General features: G+C 36.9%; 1 protein-coding gene across 6 annotated transcripts in view; it reads left to right on the top strand.

Moving 5' to 3' along the window:
- The window catches only part of ST7 (suppression of tumorigenicity 7), a 198,933-nt gene that overhangs the window by 91,794 nt on the left and 91,303 nt on the right, over window positions 1–15,836 (top strand). For all 6 annotated transcript variants that reach the window (XM_029924558.1, XM_029924534.1, XM_029924524.1 and 3 more), the window contains exons 4-6: window positions 6,109–6,163; window positions 6,809–6,924; window positions 15,531–15,606. In XM_029924558.1, the coding sequence (XP_029780418.1) occupies window positions 6,109–6,163; window positions 6,809–6,924; window positions 15,531–15,606 (247 nt within the window). The remainder of the gene's footprint in view (window positions 1–6,108; window positions 6,164–6,808; window positions 6,925–15,530; window positions 15,607–15,836) is intronic.

Raw genomic sequence — 15,836 nt, 5'->3', positions numbered from 1 at the left:
GCGTAGGTTCTCAGGGACTAGTTACATTTTGAATTTGGGTTCATGGGAACATCTGTCTGATAATTTTCCCTGTTCTTGAGTACGGTGCCATAAAGACAAAGTTTGCAGCATTCACCTTCAAGGTATTTAGAAAAGTGCTGGGTGCTTCATCACATGAGAAGTATCCTTGCCAAAGTCAAGTTTAAATTCCCTGAGATGCTTTAGTATCCTGTTGCACAGAGCTGGATCTTCAGACAAACTCTTGTTATAGTTGCTTGGCTTCCTGTCTCAAATCATTTCATTTTAATCTCATTTGATTTTTATTCTTATATATGTACATAATATGTGTGTGTCATATATGTATCTTTTATGTAAAACTTTTTATAAGATTTTACTTGGAATTCTACATTAAAATTCATTACATTGCTAGAGGCAGTTCAAGCACTGATTAAATACAGATAATAAATTAAAGAAAAACAATGGAGATGAAGAAACTCAGGTAGAGCACAAAGATATCCTAGTAAGACCTTCATAGATCTTCAAATTTTCATAACACCAGAACAAATAATTCTCTTTATAGAAAGCCATATAAATCTAATAATAATACCTCCACTCTTAGTGCCCACCGTCAGCTTTACATTATTATCTCATTCAGTCCTCACTACAGCCCTTTGAGGCAGATACTATCATTATCTCCATTTTATGACTGAGGAAGCTGACATACAGGCAAGTTAAGTTCTCTGCCCAAGGTCACAGGGCTGGTAATCTAGGTGGTCTCACTTCAGAGTCTAAAGTCTGAAGCACTTTACTAGAGTTCAGTCTAGACCCTCTGTGAGGTCTGTAAACTCAATACTAATGTAATTACTCAACCGATAAAATAAATAATTACATTAAAAACCTGTACTGTGGTACAGGACACTATTTCAGAAGTGACATTAGCCAAATTTACTTACAAACAGCTCAGTGGCAGGAGTGCTGATGGTTGAGGGTCAGACAGATGTGGCCCTCATCTCCCCTCCATCACTTACAGTGTGTGATGTAGGGCAAGTTACTTAACCTTCCTTGGTATCTTAATTTGCATACGTGGGAATAACAACGGTATCTATTTCACAAAGTAGCTCGAGGAGTCAGTGAGGTCATGCAGAAATAACAAGTCAGAGGACAGCCATTTGGCAGTGTCCTCCAAATGAACTGGCTTCTCTATGAATATGATGGGGAAGATGGCTCAGCCCCTGGCGATATGGCTGTGGGCGCAGTGAGGTTTACTCATTAGCTCAGTGACTCACTTTTTTGCCCAGGCCTTTCAGTACTTGCAGTTCAAATATATCCCTTGGCAAAATTGCAAATTGCCACATGTCCAGGACCTTTGGGTTTGCTCTTTAAGTTTTTTAAAGGAAAAACTGTTTGTCCTTGCCATGTCTATGCAGGTGTTGAAAATGATTTTCTTAGCCAATGCTTATGATATCTTTTAAAATCTTTTGTCACTCAGATTTGTGTTATAGTATAGATTTGATCGTCAGTTGAATGGTAAAAATGCCCAAGACAGTTTTAGTCCCTGGTGAACATTTATTTAATAAATTTATTTCACAATTTCCACATTATTTGGTCAAATTGATTAACTTAAGTAAAAAATGATCAATGAGAAATGTATGAAGATAGAAAAAGATTTAACCATTTTAGCATTACTTAAAGAAAGTAGTACAGTATCTTGAGTAGAGCAGATCAATAAAAAAGGTCTTAAAACTCAACATTATTTATATCATTTCTCGTTCTGTAGAATTTGAGGCAATAACACATTTGTTGAGTTGAAAGCTACCTACATGTTACTTTGTGCCTTTACTACTATTATTTTTTCAAAATAATTGTTTCAAAACTTATGAAAATAGTTAAGGCTTAATTACTTAAGCAAATGGATATTGTTTCTCTTGAGGATTGTTTAAGATTAGCCTGTATGATGTAGAGAACTGGGTATTCATTTCTGAGATATCAAAACTAATAAATACATGGCAGAATCATATATCAGAAATTGACCCGCTTGGGATTAACCTTGATTGTCATAATACATCTGATTAAACTTTATCTAGAGCCTTTTTCTTTTGTACTTCGGAAACTAAAATATTTAAAAGTATTGTTAAAAAGTGCCTAATGTTTCCCCAGAGGAGTTTTCAAAACTGTTTTTCTAGTGGAAATTTAATTGATGAAGTCATAGGATTTTTGAAATATGATGTTGCAGGACAAGTCTGTTGCCTATGGTGGGTGGTTGTTGGACAGTCTGTACGCCAGCCCTTAATCTCATTTGCTCTGAGCTGTGGGGAAATTGTATAGCTTTTCTGTGCTTCACTCTTCTGTAAAACGGGCCTACTACATGCCCCTCACTAACATGTATAAGGAATATAGATGACGTGAGCTTTAACACCTCTTATGGAAAGGCTCCATGAAAATCAAGCTTATAGCTATGACAAAAGTTGCTGTTGTACTGTTTGTAATAATAATATTACCGTCATTATTAGATTTTTAGATTCTAGGAAGAGGTGGTAACTTTTTAGTATAGTAAGTCTTCCTAGGCTATGAATTTGTAATTTATATGTTTGAAGACCCTAAAAGTGGAGACTATTTACATATATATACATATACGGCCTATGTAGATATATATATATATATATTACTTTTACGAAAGAAAGATTTTCAGAGTTAAATTAATTGGATGTAGAGTAATATTTTCTTCCACGTGAATAAAAGCCCGTGACTTAAGAGCCTCTTGGTTTTGCTGAGGATTAAGTTCTCTTTTTCTTGGAGGACTGTGACAAAGGGAAAGTCTGTGGTTCTGCCAGTACATTGTTCTTTCTGTAGAGCTTCTTCAGCTGGATGCCCTTTTTATTTTTCTCCCAAGGCCATAAGCTCCTCTTGTTTTGTAACCCAGGACCTGGTGGGGACTAGTGCATCACAGCCATTCTAAATATGTTTAAACCACACAGTCCTTTGAGTGGATGTGTGGGCATTCTAGAGGGGTAACTGAGTACAAAAGGCATGAAATAATGATCATTGAGGTGGAAAGTTTTAGAAGGGACTTGTGAGACGGAAGACTGATGAAAAGATTGCAGCTTGAATTTAGAAGTCCTTGATGGCAGTAAGCATTACTTTTTGTGTTCTTTGTCTCCCACATAAAAACTTATATAACCACCCTCTTATCACAAAGTGGGGATCTGTTCTGCAGACTTGGGAACTAAACAAGTACTATTCCAATACACATTGCTTCTCTTCCTCTTGAACTGAATCTTGCGCGCAAGCTGAGGTCTGTCGGCCTTTGTGGATAGAGACTCTTCTGTGCTGCTACAGATGGAGCCGTAGGGAGTATGCTTATTGTATTGGGGGATAGTTTTAATTGACTATCCATGTCAGCAAGCCCAGGATGAAGACTCTGTCAACTTTACAGCTTCTAAAGGGCACTGAAATTGTTGATATTAATGGAGAATGAAAAATTCCTTTCAGAGGTAAACTTTTAATTCTGATTTAAATAAAGAATTTATTTCTCAAAGACATGATTAAGATAAGTAACAGGACCTCATGTGGAAAAACTTTTACCCTCTGGATATCTGAATTTATCTCTTGACTTAAATTGTCACATTCTAATACATTTTGCATTTACAACTTTTATCAGTATCACGAAACCATCAAGCAGTCCATTTATGGGGTATGTGCTCTATAGTGATTCTAGGCTGGGAGAGTTTTTTTGGTAGTGATAAGGTTATGAAACAGAGTAGCAAAGAAGAAATTAACATAGCTATGACCTAATTCCTGGCAAAACTTTGACATGTGTTTATATTTGACCTCTAGATCGCATATTTCTTTAAAAAATTATACCTGTTTTGTACCACTTTGAAGAGGATATAGCTAATGAAGGATATAACTAATGAAGACATTTCTTCCATAGTTCTGTGTCACATATTTTTTTCTCATTTGAAATATTTTACATCTGTTAGTTACTTAGATCCTCATTTCTATGTTTCAGGGGCACTTGAAGAAACAATAGAGACCATATGTATGGCACTAATGTTAACAGTGACTTTTTAAGAAGTTCATTTCTCCAATAAAAGCCATAAAAAACATTTCAACATGTTTGTAGCACCCCCTGCTGGCTATATTGTGGCACTTTCTAAATGAAGATTGCATCTTTTGCTCAAAAGTGCTCTAGGTATATATGCCATTTCTCTTTGCAGTTATTTTTATTTAGAAATAATTTCATTTGTATCCAATATATAATAGAGTTGAAATTTTAATTGAAGGCATTTTGGTTTAGAATTTGTCCATTGAGTATTTGAACACTGCTTGTCCTTCTAGGCCAGTATCATAATGTGTTAACTGGAGACAAATTATTTGCCCTAACCTTTTTACTAATATTTCATATGAAATTCAGTGTGGAAGAGGTATCTCCCCAAGTTCTGCTGTTTTATTGCAAAAAAAAATGCTACTATGAGCATCCTCTGTACTATCTGTGTACATGTTTGTTATATGCTAAATACAAACCTTGCAATATTCATGAAGCTTTAGGTAGAGCACTTTGGATCTTGAAAGACATCTTTTGAGGAGAGGGTGGGAGTAATGAGGACCTAAAAGTTTAAATAGCATTAAGAGCAGGAATCATGGTTGTTTGGCTCACCAGTGTGATTCGAGCCATGCTCTGGAGTTCATTAGTGACCCTTCCAAGGGACTATGCATCTGTAAGATAAGTAATTATTTAAGAAATTATAATTTTCTAGTTAGTGCCATATGAAGTGACATCCACAGAATTTCAGTTTCTCAGGAACAAAATTCAAAGATGCTGAATTAACCGAGCAAAGATCATTTCGTTAATGGTAAGTAAGTTAAGCTCAGTGTTAGAAAATTTAGGGCTATTGTTTATAAATATTGTGCAGATTTTAGGCAGGCTCCAGGCCTAATTTAAAGATAAAGTTATCTTTTTTAAATAAAAACATGTCTTCCTGTTATGTGTACACACTTCATTCACTATTTTAACAAAAATATATTGAGATTACACACAGTGTATAGTGTTTTATAGTGCTCATTTTCATGCTGTATTGTAATAGTTGGTTTACTTGTTTGTTTTCCCTGTTGAGTGCTCATGGCTTATTGGATGGATGGATGGGTGAGTGAGTGGGGGAGAGGATGGATGTTGCATGTAACAGGCATGAGGATAGAATCTTAATGAATCACCCAATGCTCTTGATTCCTGCAGTAATTGCTCACTTGTGTGTGTCTATGTCTTTGGGTGTGGTTTTTTGTTTGTTTGTTTGTTTGTTTTTTGCCAGTTATATGCACAGAGATGTTTTAAGTACCGTTGACTTATTTTATTTTCTAATAAAACATTATTCACTCAAAGAAATGTAGTATGCTGAATCAGTAGAAAGTCTTAATCAGAGGCTGTTTAAAAAGAATTGTAGCTTATTAGTCACACACTTTTAAGACAGTCTTAAAAACTAATGATTGGTCTTTCTAGTCCTGTGGTTCTAAATTTCGATGGTTTCTGCAGAAGAATGATGTATAATCTATTAGTATATGGTAGAATTATGAGTATAAAGATTAATCCAAGTATCTGTATAAGTAAACAGTGTTAATACTTTAAAACAATTTATTTTCATAGCATTTCTCCCTAAAATAATAACTTTGTTAATTTTCTTATCTGTTTTATGGAAATGTAAAAAACAATCTGGTGAATTATCATAAAATCAGTATTAACATAGACCCTAATTAAATAATTGCATATTATATGTAGAGCTTAGGATTAGCTTGCAAGTATACATCATGCCTGTAATTTCAGAAGTAAATTTATAGATCTGTGTAGACCTCATGAAATGACTGTTGAAGTTATGAACTATCTGATGTTGGCATATACCTTGATTTAGCAAATGAGGAAACTTCGGCCCAGAGAGATTAGGGGAAACTTTCCAAAGTCCTGGTGTCTGAGCTACATTTCCTGATCAACCACTCAGAGTTTTTCCACGTTGCTTCTCATGTAGAGAATGGAGAATAAAATTATCTTATCAAATGGCCAGGAAGGGTGGTATGCTGAATTAATTAGCTTGTAGTGTCTCTGGACTCTGTGTAACGTTTTCATATTTCTCCTTGTTGCAGAATGCAAAGTATGGCGAAATCCACTAAATTTATTTAGGGGCGCTGAATATAATCGGTGAGTGTTTTGACAGCTTGGGAAACAAATGGGTCGAATTCAGAGAGTAAAGACAGCAGCAAATGTTTCTGCTGGTTCATTTGGGGGTCATTGTGACAGTCAGTGTGGTGCTTCTCTTTTTTGATACAATCCTCAAATGTTTTGATTTTTCTGTTTTATAATTATTTTGGGATTAGAATTGGGATAATGTACAAAAATGTGTAGGTTTTAGAAATTTTCTATTACAGTTATTCTTTCATTATGCATTATACAATCAAAATATTTTGAAGCTTACCTAGAACACTGTTACAAAGATGTCATAGAAATTTTGTTGGAATTTAATTTTGCAGAGTAATTAGGCATATCAGAATTTTTAAGGCTTTTGGGAAATACCTATTCACAAGTGTGAAGGAATAAGGGAAAGTTTTCATTAGCTAGTGCTAGTAAAATTTTTAGAGAAAACTATAGGGGAAAATGTTTACTTTTTTTCTGCTGATATACCTCCTAAAGGGAGAATAGGATGATTAAAAACTTTGTTTCATTCATTGCCAACGTTGTTTTAGTATCCAGCTAATGTTTTATAGTTCAATTCATATGCAGCTTAGTATCTTGTAGGTCTTGCTTTCTTCTCTCAACGTGTCTGACCATTTATTTCCCCTTTACCAGGTACACTTGGGTAACAGGGAGAGAGCCTCTGACTTACTATGACATGAATCTCTCTGCCCAGGACCACCAGACATTCTTTACTTGTGACTCAGACCACCTGCGTCCTGCAGATGCAAGTATGGACACTCCTTTCGATAGTTGCTGAGTGGGAGGGCTTTTTGATTTCAGTACTAAGGCTAGAGCTTATAGAATATCTGCTCTACAAAATCCCCAACAAATAAACTATTAAATTGGAGACTGACTGGCAGAACCCAGAATTCTGATACTTAATTAAAGGATTTATCATGATGAAGTATCAATGTATAAAGGAGTCTTCTTGTTATAATTAAAAATACTATTTTAAAAAATATAGTAACATTGGATTTATGTATTTCAAAGAAACATAAATCTTATATGAAGCTAATTAAATCCTTGGTTGAGGTAGAATGAAGGGTCATGTCTCTTCGATAATAGTGTAGTTAGAAATTGGAATTTAGTAAATCCAGATGATAAACGAATATATTATAGTGATTTGCCTATTCAAATGTTCACTAGCAATGAATGGGGGGCATGGCCTCAGCTATTGGAATCCATATTTGTTTATCAACCTGGAAAGGGCTTTGTTTAGCCTACATTTCACATTGTTTGAGATGTAAATAATTCTACTGATGTTTTTTATATTGCCAAACTTAAATAGTAAAAAAAAAAAAATCTTTAAAAAGAGGAATATGTATATGGATTTGAGACACTAACTTCAAAGATACACACTGAAGATGGCGGAGAAATAGGGAGTCCGGTACTTCCCACCTGCATCTCCCAAACAAAGAGGGGCTAAAGCCAAAGGACTCTGAACCACAAGAGTCTGGGAGGATAAGAGACAGGAGTCCACTAAGAAGACAGCCTCATGAGTGCATGGTTGAGAACTGGGGAAGATAAAAAAGGGCTGGGACACGGAGGCACAGAGGGGAGGAACCCCCCTCTGAGGAGAGACAAAGAGAAGAGAAGGAGTGGCTGGGAATCTTAAAAGGGTCCCTGGAGAAGAGAAAAAACTCAGCCCAGGACAGAGAGGGATCCTATCATCCCATCTCTAACCACAGGGCTTTCGGAGAGAGAACCTATCTCTAACTGTGGAGCTTCTTTGGGCTAGGTGCCCGGGTCCCAGAAATTCCCTCTGGGATAGATGCTACACAAGGGACGCATTTGGCATCAGGAGGAACCAGTTCCCTACTCAGTCCCCTGCTAGGAAGTGCTCCAGCTTGTGGGATTCCATTTTGGGCAGTATCATTAATGTGCATGGAGTAAGATCTGGAAAGGAGGCTGTGTGCAGGACCTGTAACACGGCCCACCTTGCCTGCACCTGGGGCACAGTGAGATCAGACCCAAAAGAATGATTTGCAACGCTTGGTTCGAGAAGGGACTGGGGGAGGGGTCGCCATTTTTTTCCCCCACAACCACCAAGCCGGGGCCTCAGGGAGCAGCCAGCGGGACCCACAGTGGAAGAAAGACCCGCCTACACCAAACCACTCTGCACTGAGTAGCTGCTTTGTTACCATAGTTGCTGCAGAAACAGCCCCTCTCTGAAGATCAGCAGTGACACATTGCCCTGATTAACTCTAGATCAATTCTGCTGTTCAGATATATACTCCTTTATCTCATTCTTATCTCTTCCTTCCTCTGGACCAGGTATTCTGGTTATAGGTTTGCTTAAACAGGCATATATAATCCATTCTCTTGATGCATGTTCTGCACCTCCAACCTTACCTTCCTTTCTTTCTCTCTGAAATAATCAGACTATATAGTTTCTCTGGGTAATATTATCTTCGTGTTTTTGCTTTTGTTTTCTTTTTTTCTCCTCACCTCCCACCATATTCTCCTTTTTCTCTGAGTTAAGACTTTTAGTTTCTCTGCCTGGTCAGTGTTCAATTTCTCTTTCTCCCCAGCCATGTCATTTCTCTCTTTGTATATGCTCTTCTATCAGCACTCTTCCACCCTGCTCTTAATTTGTAGCTGAGATTTCTGGTTTTACACTTTGAGACTGTCCTTTGTCTTTTGTTGATTTTGTTTTTGATTTGTTTAATTTTTCCTTTCAGTTTGCTTGTTTATTTCATTTGTTTGCGTGCTTTCATTCCGTTTGTCTGTCTGTTTTCCTTTCCAGGGCTACCTCAAGAAACAAGCCAAAGTACACATGGTGGAGAGTCCCAAATATCACTACCAGTAGGGAAATAAAATAACTACAGTCTCGGGGTGCCTGGGTGGCTCAGCCAGTTAAGCTGCCAGCTTCAGCTCAGGTCATGATCTCACAGTTTGTGGGTTCAAGCCTCGCATTGGGCTCTGTGCTGACATCTGAGAGCTTGGAGCCTGCTTCAGATTCTGTGTTTCCTTCTCTCTCTGCACTTCCCCTTCCTGTCTCTCTGTCTCTCAAAAATAAACAAACACTAAAAATTTTTTTTTAAATTAAAAAAAAGATCAAAGTCTCAACAAGAGCAACCGAGGAACACCATTAAAAGAACACTTCCTGAATGGACAGGCCCTGGACGGTCTATGAGCCTCCTTTAATAGACCAGTACTCACAGGTGCAGACCGTGTAACAGGCTTTTAAAACTTACAAGAGACAGAAAGCTAGCCAAAACGACAAAACGGAAGAACTTTCCTCTAAAGAAATTCCAAGAAGTGACACCTAAAGAATTGGTCAAAACGGGGGCACCTGGGTGACTCAGTCAGTTAAGCATCCGACTTCAGCTTAGGTCATTATGTCATGGTTCGTGGGTTCAAGCCCCCCATCAGACTCTGTGCTGACAGCTCAGAGCCTGGAGCCTGCTTCAGATTCTGTGTCTCCATTTCTTTCTCTGCCCCTCCCCCTCTCATGCTCTTTCTCTGTCTCTTAAAAATAAATAAACAAAAAAATTTAAAAAAATAGAATTGGTCAAAAGAGATAGAAGCAACATAACTGACTAAGAATTTAGAACAATAGTCATAAAATTAATTGCTGGGCTTGAAAAAGGCATGGAAGACACCAGAGATGCTATTGCTACAAAGATAATGGACCTTAAAAATAATTGTGATGAATTAAAAAATGCTATAAATGAGGTGCACAATAAAATGGAGGCGGCCACTGCAGGGATTGAAGAGGCAGAGATGAGAATAGGTGAATTAGAATTATATAAAAAGAGGAAGCTGAGTGAAAGATAAATTGATCCAGGATCATGAAAGGAGAATTTGAGAACTGAGTGATGCAATCAAATGGAACAATAACCATATCATAGGAATTCTAGAAGAAGAGAGAGAGAGAAAGGGGCTGAAGGGGTACTTGAACAAATTATAGCCAGAACTTTCCCAGTCTGGGGAAGGAAGCAGACATTGAAATCCAAGAGGCACAGAGAACCCCCCTCAGACATAACTTGAATCCATCTTCTGCACATCATACCATAGTGACACTGGCAAAATATAAGGATAAAGAAAGAATTCTGAAAGCAGCTAGGGATAAAAGGGCCCTAACATACAAAGGAAGACATATCAGAATAGTTGCAGACCTGTCTACTGAAACTAGGCAGACCAGAAAGGAATGGCAGGAAATCTTCAATGTGATGAACAGAAAAAATATGGAGCCAAGAATGCTTTATCCAGCAAACCTGTCATTCAGAATTGAAGGAGAAATAAAGGTTTTCTCAAACAAACAAAAATTGAAGGAATTTATCACCACTAAACCAGCCCTAGAAGAAACTCTAAGGGGGACTCTATGAAGAAATTGTTGCAAGGAACACAAGGTACCAGAGACACCACTACAAGCATGAATCCTACAGAGAGCACAATGACTCTAAACCCATATTTTCCAATAATAACACTGAATGTAAATGGAATAAGTGCTCCATTCAAACACATAGGGTCTCAGAATGGATATATTAAAAAAAGATCCATCTATTTGCTATCTACAAATAGAGACTTACTTTAAACCTGAGGACACCTTCAGATTGAAAGTGAGAGGATGGAGAAATATCTATCATGCTACTGGATGTCAAAAAAAAAAGCTGGAGGAGCCATACTTATATCGGACAAACTGGGCTTTAAAGTTAAGGCAGTAATAAGAGATGAAGAAGATCATTATATAATAATTACAGAATCTATTCGTCAGGAAGACCTAACAATTATAAATGGCTATGCACCAAATTTGGGAACACCCAAATACATAAAACAATTAATCACAAAACAGAATCTTATTGATAAGAATGTGCTAATTGCAGGGGACTTTAACTCTACTACAACAATGGATAGATCAACTAGACAGAAAATCACTAAAGAAACAATGGACCTGTACGACACATTGGACCAGATGGACCTGACAGATATATTTAGAACTCTACATCCTGAATCTCTGGAATTCACTTTCTTCTCAAGTGTACATGGTACATTCTCCAAGATAGATGACATACTAGGTCATAAAGCAGCCCTCAGTAAATATAAAAGAATCGAGATCATACCATGCACACATTCAGATTACAATGCTGTGAAACTTGAAATCAATCACAGGAAAAAGTCTGGAAAACCTCCAAAAACATGGAGGTTAAAGAACACCCTACTAAAGAACGAATGGGCCATTCAGGCAGTTAGAGAAGAAATAAAAAAATACATGGAAACAAATGAAAATGAAAATACAACAATCCAAACACTTTGGGATGCAGCAAAGGCAATCCTAAGAGGAAAATACATTATAGTCCAGGCCTGTTTTAAGAAACTAGAAAAAGTGCAAATACAAAATCTAATCATGCACCTAAAGGAACTAGAAGCAGAGCAGCAAGAACGCCCCAAATCCAGGAGAAGAAGAGAAATAATAAAGATCAGGGAAGAAATAAACAATATAGAGTCCAAAAAAAAAAAAAAAAAGAAAGAAAGAAAAGAAAAAACCAGAAACCAGTTGAACAGATAAATGAAACCAAGAGTTGGTTTTTTGAAAAAATAAACAAAATTGATAAATCTCTAGCCAAGCTTCTCAAAAACAAAAGAAAGAGCACCCAAATAGACAAAATCACGAATGAAAATGGATTTATTACAACCACTTCCTCAGAAATATAAGAAATTATCAGGAAATACTATGAAAAATTATATGCCAACAAACTGGACAACCTAGAAGAAATGGACAAATTTCTAAACACACACACACACACTACCAAAATTCAAATGGGAAGAGATAGAAAATCTGAGCAGACCCATAACTAGTGAAGAAATTGAATCAATTGTCAAAAATCTCCCAACAAATAAGAGCCCTATGCCAGATGGCTTCCCTGGGAAATACTATTAGATATTTAAACCAGAGTTAATACCCATTCTTCTCAAGCTATTCCAAAAATAGAAATGGAAGGAAAACTTCTGAACTCATTCTGTGAAGCCACCATCACTTTGATTCCCAAACCAGACCGAGACCCAGCAAAAAAAGAGAACTACAGGCGAATATCCTTGATGAATACAGATGCAAAAATACTCAACAAGTTACTAGAAAAATCGAATTCAACAGCATATAAAAGGAATTACCCACCATGACCAAGTGGGATTCATTCCTGGGTTACAGGGCTGGATCAATATTTGCAAATCCATCAATGTGAAACATCACATTAACAAAATAAAAGATCAAAACCATATGACCCTGTCAATAGATGCAGAAAAAGCATTTAACAAAATATAGCATCCTTTCTTAATAAAGACCTTCGAGAAAGTCAGGATAGAAGGAACTTACTTAAACATCATAAAAGCCACTTATGAAAAGCCCACAGCTAATATTATCCACAATGGATGGGGATAAATTGGGATGGGGAAAAATTGAGAGCTTTCCCCCTGAGATCAAGAACACGACAGGGATGTCCATTCTCACCAGTGTTGTTTTACATAGTGCTGGAAGTCCTAGGATCAGCAATCAGACAACAAAAGGAAATAAAAGGCATTGGAACTGGCAAAGATGAAGTCAAACTTTCACTTTTCGCAACTGACAGGATACTCTACATGGAACACTCGACAAACTCCACCAAAATCCTACTAGAACTGATCCATGAATTCAGCAAAGTCACAGGGTACAAAATCAATGTACAGAAACCAGTTGCATTTTTATACACCAATAATGAAGCAGCAGAAAGAGAAATCAAGAAACTGATCCCATTCACAATTGCATGAAAAACCATAAATTACGTAGGAATAAACCTAACCAAAGATGTAAAAGATCTGTATGCTGATAACTATAGAAAACTTATGAAGGAAATTGAAGAAGACACAAAGAAATGGAAAAACATTCCATGCTCATGGATCAGAAGAATAAATATTGTTAAAATGTCAGTACAACCCAAAACAATCTAAACATTCAATGCAATCCCGATCAAAATTGCACCAGCATTCTTCTCAAAACTAGAACAAACAACCCTAAAATTTGTATGGAACCACAAAAGACCCTGAATAGCCAAAGTAATATTGAAGAAGAAAACCAAAACAGGAGGCATCACAATTCCAGACTTCAGCTGTAATCATCAAGATAGAATGGTATTGGCACAAAAACAGACACATAGACCAATGGAATAGAATAGAGAACACAGAACTGGGCCCACAACTATATGGGCAACTAATCTTTAACAGAGCAGGAAAGAGTATCCAATGGACAAAAGACAGCCTCTTTAACAGGTGGTTCTGGGAGAACTGAACAGCAACATGCACAAGAATAAAACTGGACCACTTTCTTACACCATACACAAAAATAAACCCAAAATGGATGAAGGACCTGAATGTGAGGTAGGAAACTATCAAAACCCTAGAGGAGAAAGCAAGAAACAACCTCCTTGACCTCAACCAGAGCAATATCTTACTCAACACATCTCTAAAGGCAAGGGAATCAAGAGCAAAAATGAACTATTGAGACCTCATTAAAATAAAAAGCTTCTGCATGGCAAAGGAAACAATAAAGAAAACTAATAGGCAACCGAGAGAATGGGAAAAGATAGTTGCAAATGACATATCAGATAAAGGGCTAGTATCCAAAATCTATAAGGAATTCACCAAAGTCCACCTCTGAAAAACAAATAATCCAGTGAAAAAATGGGCAGAAGCCATGAACAGACACTTCTCCAAAGTGGACATCCAGATGACCAACAGACACATGAAACGATGCTCAGCGTCCCTCATCATCAGCGAAATATAAATCAAAACCACGCTGAGATACCACCTCACGCCAGTCAGAGTGGCTAAAATGAACAAATAAGAAGACTATAGATGCTGGCAAGGGTGTGGAGAGACTGGCACCCTCCTACACTGTTGGTGGGAATGTAAACTGGTGCAGCTGCTCTGGAAAACAGTGTGAAAGTTCCTCAGAAAACTCCCCTCTGACCCAGCAATAACATTGCTAGGAATTTACACAAGGGATACAGAAGTGCCAGTGTATAGGGGCACATGTACCTCAATGTTCATAGCAGCACTTTCAACAATGGCCAAATCATGGTAAGAGCCCAAATGTCTATCAACTGACGAGTGGATTAAGAAGATGTGGTTTATATATACAACAGAATACTACACGACAATGAGAAATAATGAAATCTGGCCATTTTGTAGCAGCGTGGAGGAACTCGAGGGTGTTATCCTAAAGTAAGTCAGGCAGAGAAGGACAGATACCATATGTTTTCACTCATATGTGGATCAGGAGAAATTATCAAGAGGACCATGGTGGAGGGTAAGGGGAAAAAATAGTTAAGGAGAGGGAGGGAGGTAAACCATAAGAGACTCTTAAATATTAAGAACAAACTGAGGAATGAAGAGGTTGGGGGAGAGAGGAAAAAGGGTGATGGGCATGAAGGAGGCCACTTGTTGGGATGAGCACTGGGTGTTATTTGGAAACCAACTTGACAGTAAACTACAAAAGAAAATAAAAAGAAAACAAGTCCAGAAAAAAGAATCATATTGATAAAAACAAATGTGGAGATTGTTGCTCTTTTGAAAAAGGTACTGTTTGTCATGATGGAATATCATAGTCCAATAAATATTCCAGACATTGAGCTTTGCACCGTATATGCACAAACTGCTTTGGGATCTAAAAACTGTGTTTATAGCAAACCTTGGTAACAGATACATATATTAAGCAAAAGACCAAAGCACTTTTTTTCTGATCCAACTCATAATTCTCAAATGGTTTTCCAGTGTCCCAATACCCAAAGCCCATAGTGTTTGGGAAAATGAACAATAGATATTATATTGTGCCTAAGTAGAAGTAAGAGATTAGTAACAGTCTCATCACGAAGTGTGTAAAATATATTTCTTAACAAATGACATTTATGAGCAAACTCATATTAAATCTCTTTTAGAATGTCTTTTCCTTTTTTGATTAAGAAACCTTAATCAGTTTGGTGAGCATAGGGTAACGTAAAGATTTGGCAAATCATTTTTCTACACTTGAAATTACTGTAACATTGTCAATGAATACTTCAGTAAAAAAAGAAATCTTAATCAAGATTAAGCGTCTAAGATTATAGGCCATGTGTTAGTCTATTAGATTTAGATCTGTAGTATTAAGAGCACAAGAAAGGTTTGATATCAGCAGAAAGACAACGGAATAACAAATTAGAGTGTATTTTTGTGACTTTGGAAATTTTGGCTCACCTCCTTGGTAAGTGAAATATTCTCCTGTATTCAAGTTGAAAGCTGTTAATTTAACTATTGTCCTGTGTTGAGTCTTCCTAATTATGTGTATTGACGGACTTGCTTTATTTCTCTTTTTGTAAAACAGTAATGCAGAAAGCCTGGAGAGAAAGAAACCCCCAAGCTAGAATTTCTGCAGCTCATGAAGCCTTAGAGATAAATGAGTAAGTGGGGGGAAAATACTGCTTATAAAAAGAAAATCTTATCCTTTGCCAAATGTTTTCAGTTCTCATTGATAGTATACTTATATTGAATTATGCATTTGAACGTGAGGATTGTTTTAGAGGTTATTAAGTTGTAAAAATTTTTTTTTGGTTAAGGACATCCATGTGATGGTGGTCTTAGTCATTTTAGAGAACAATTCAGTGGCTTTGCTATGACCCTAACTTAAATA

The sequence above is a fragment of the Suricata suricatta genome, chromosome 2, assembly GCF_006229205.1.
Source record: "Suricata suricatta isolate VVHF042 chromosome 2, meerkat_22Aug2017_6uvM2_HiC, whole genome shotgun sequence".
NCBI classification, from domain to species: Eukaryota; Metazoa; Chordata; class Mammalia; order Carnivora; family Herpestidae; genus Suricata; species Suricata suricatta.
The sequence above is the reverse complement of the archived record's forward strand: the minus strand, read 5'-3'. Positions and strand labels throughout refer to the sequence as shown.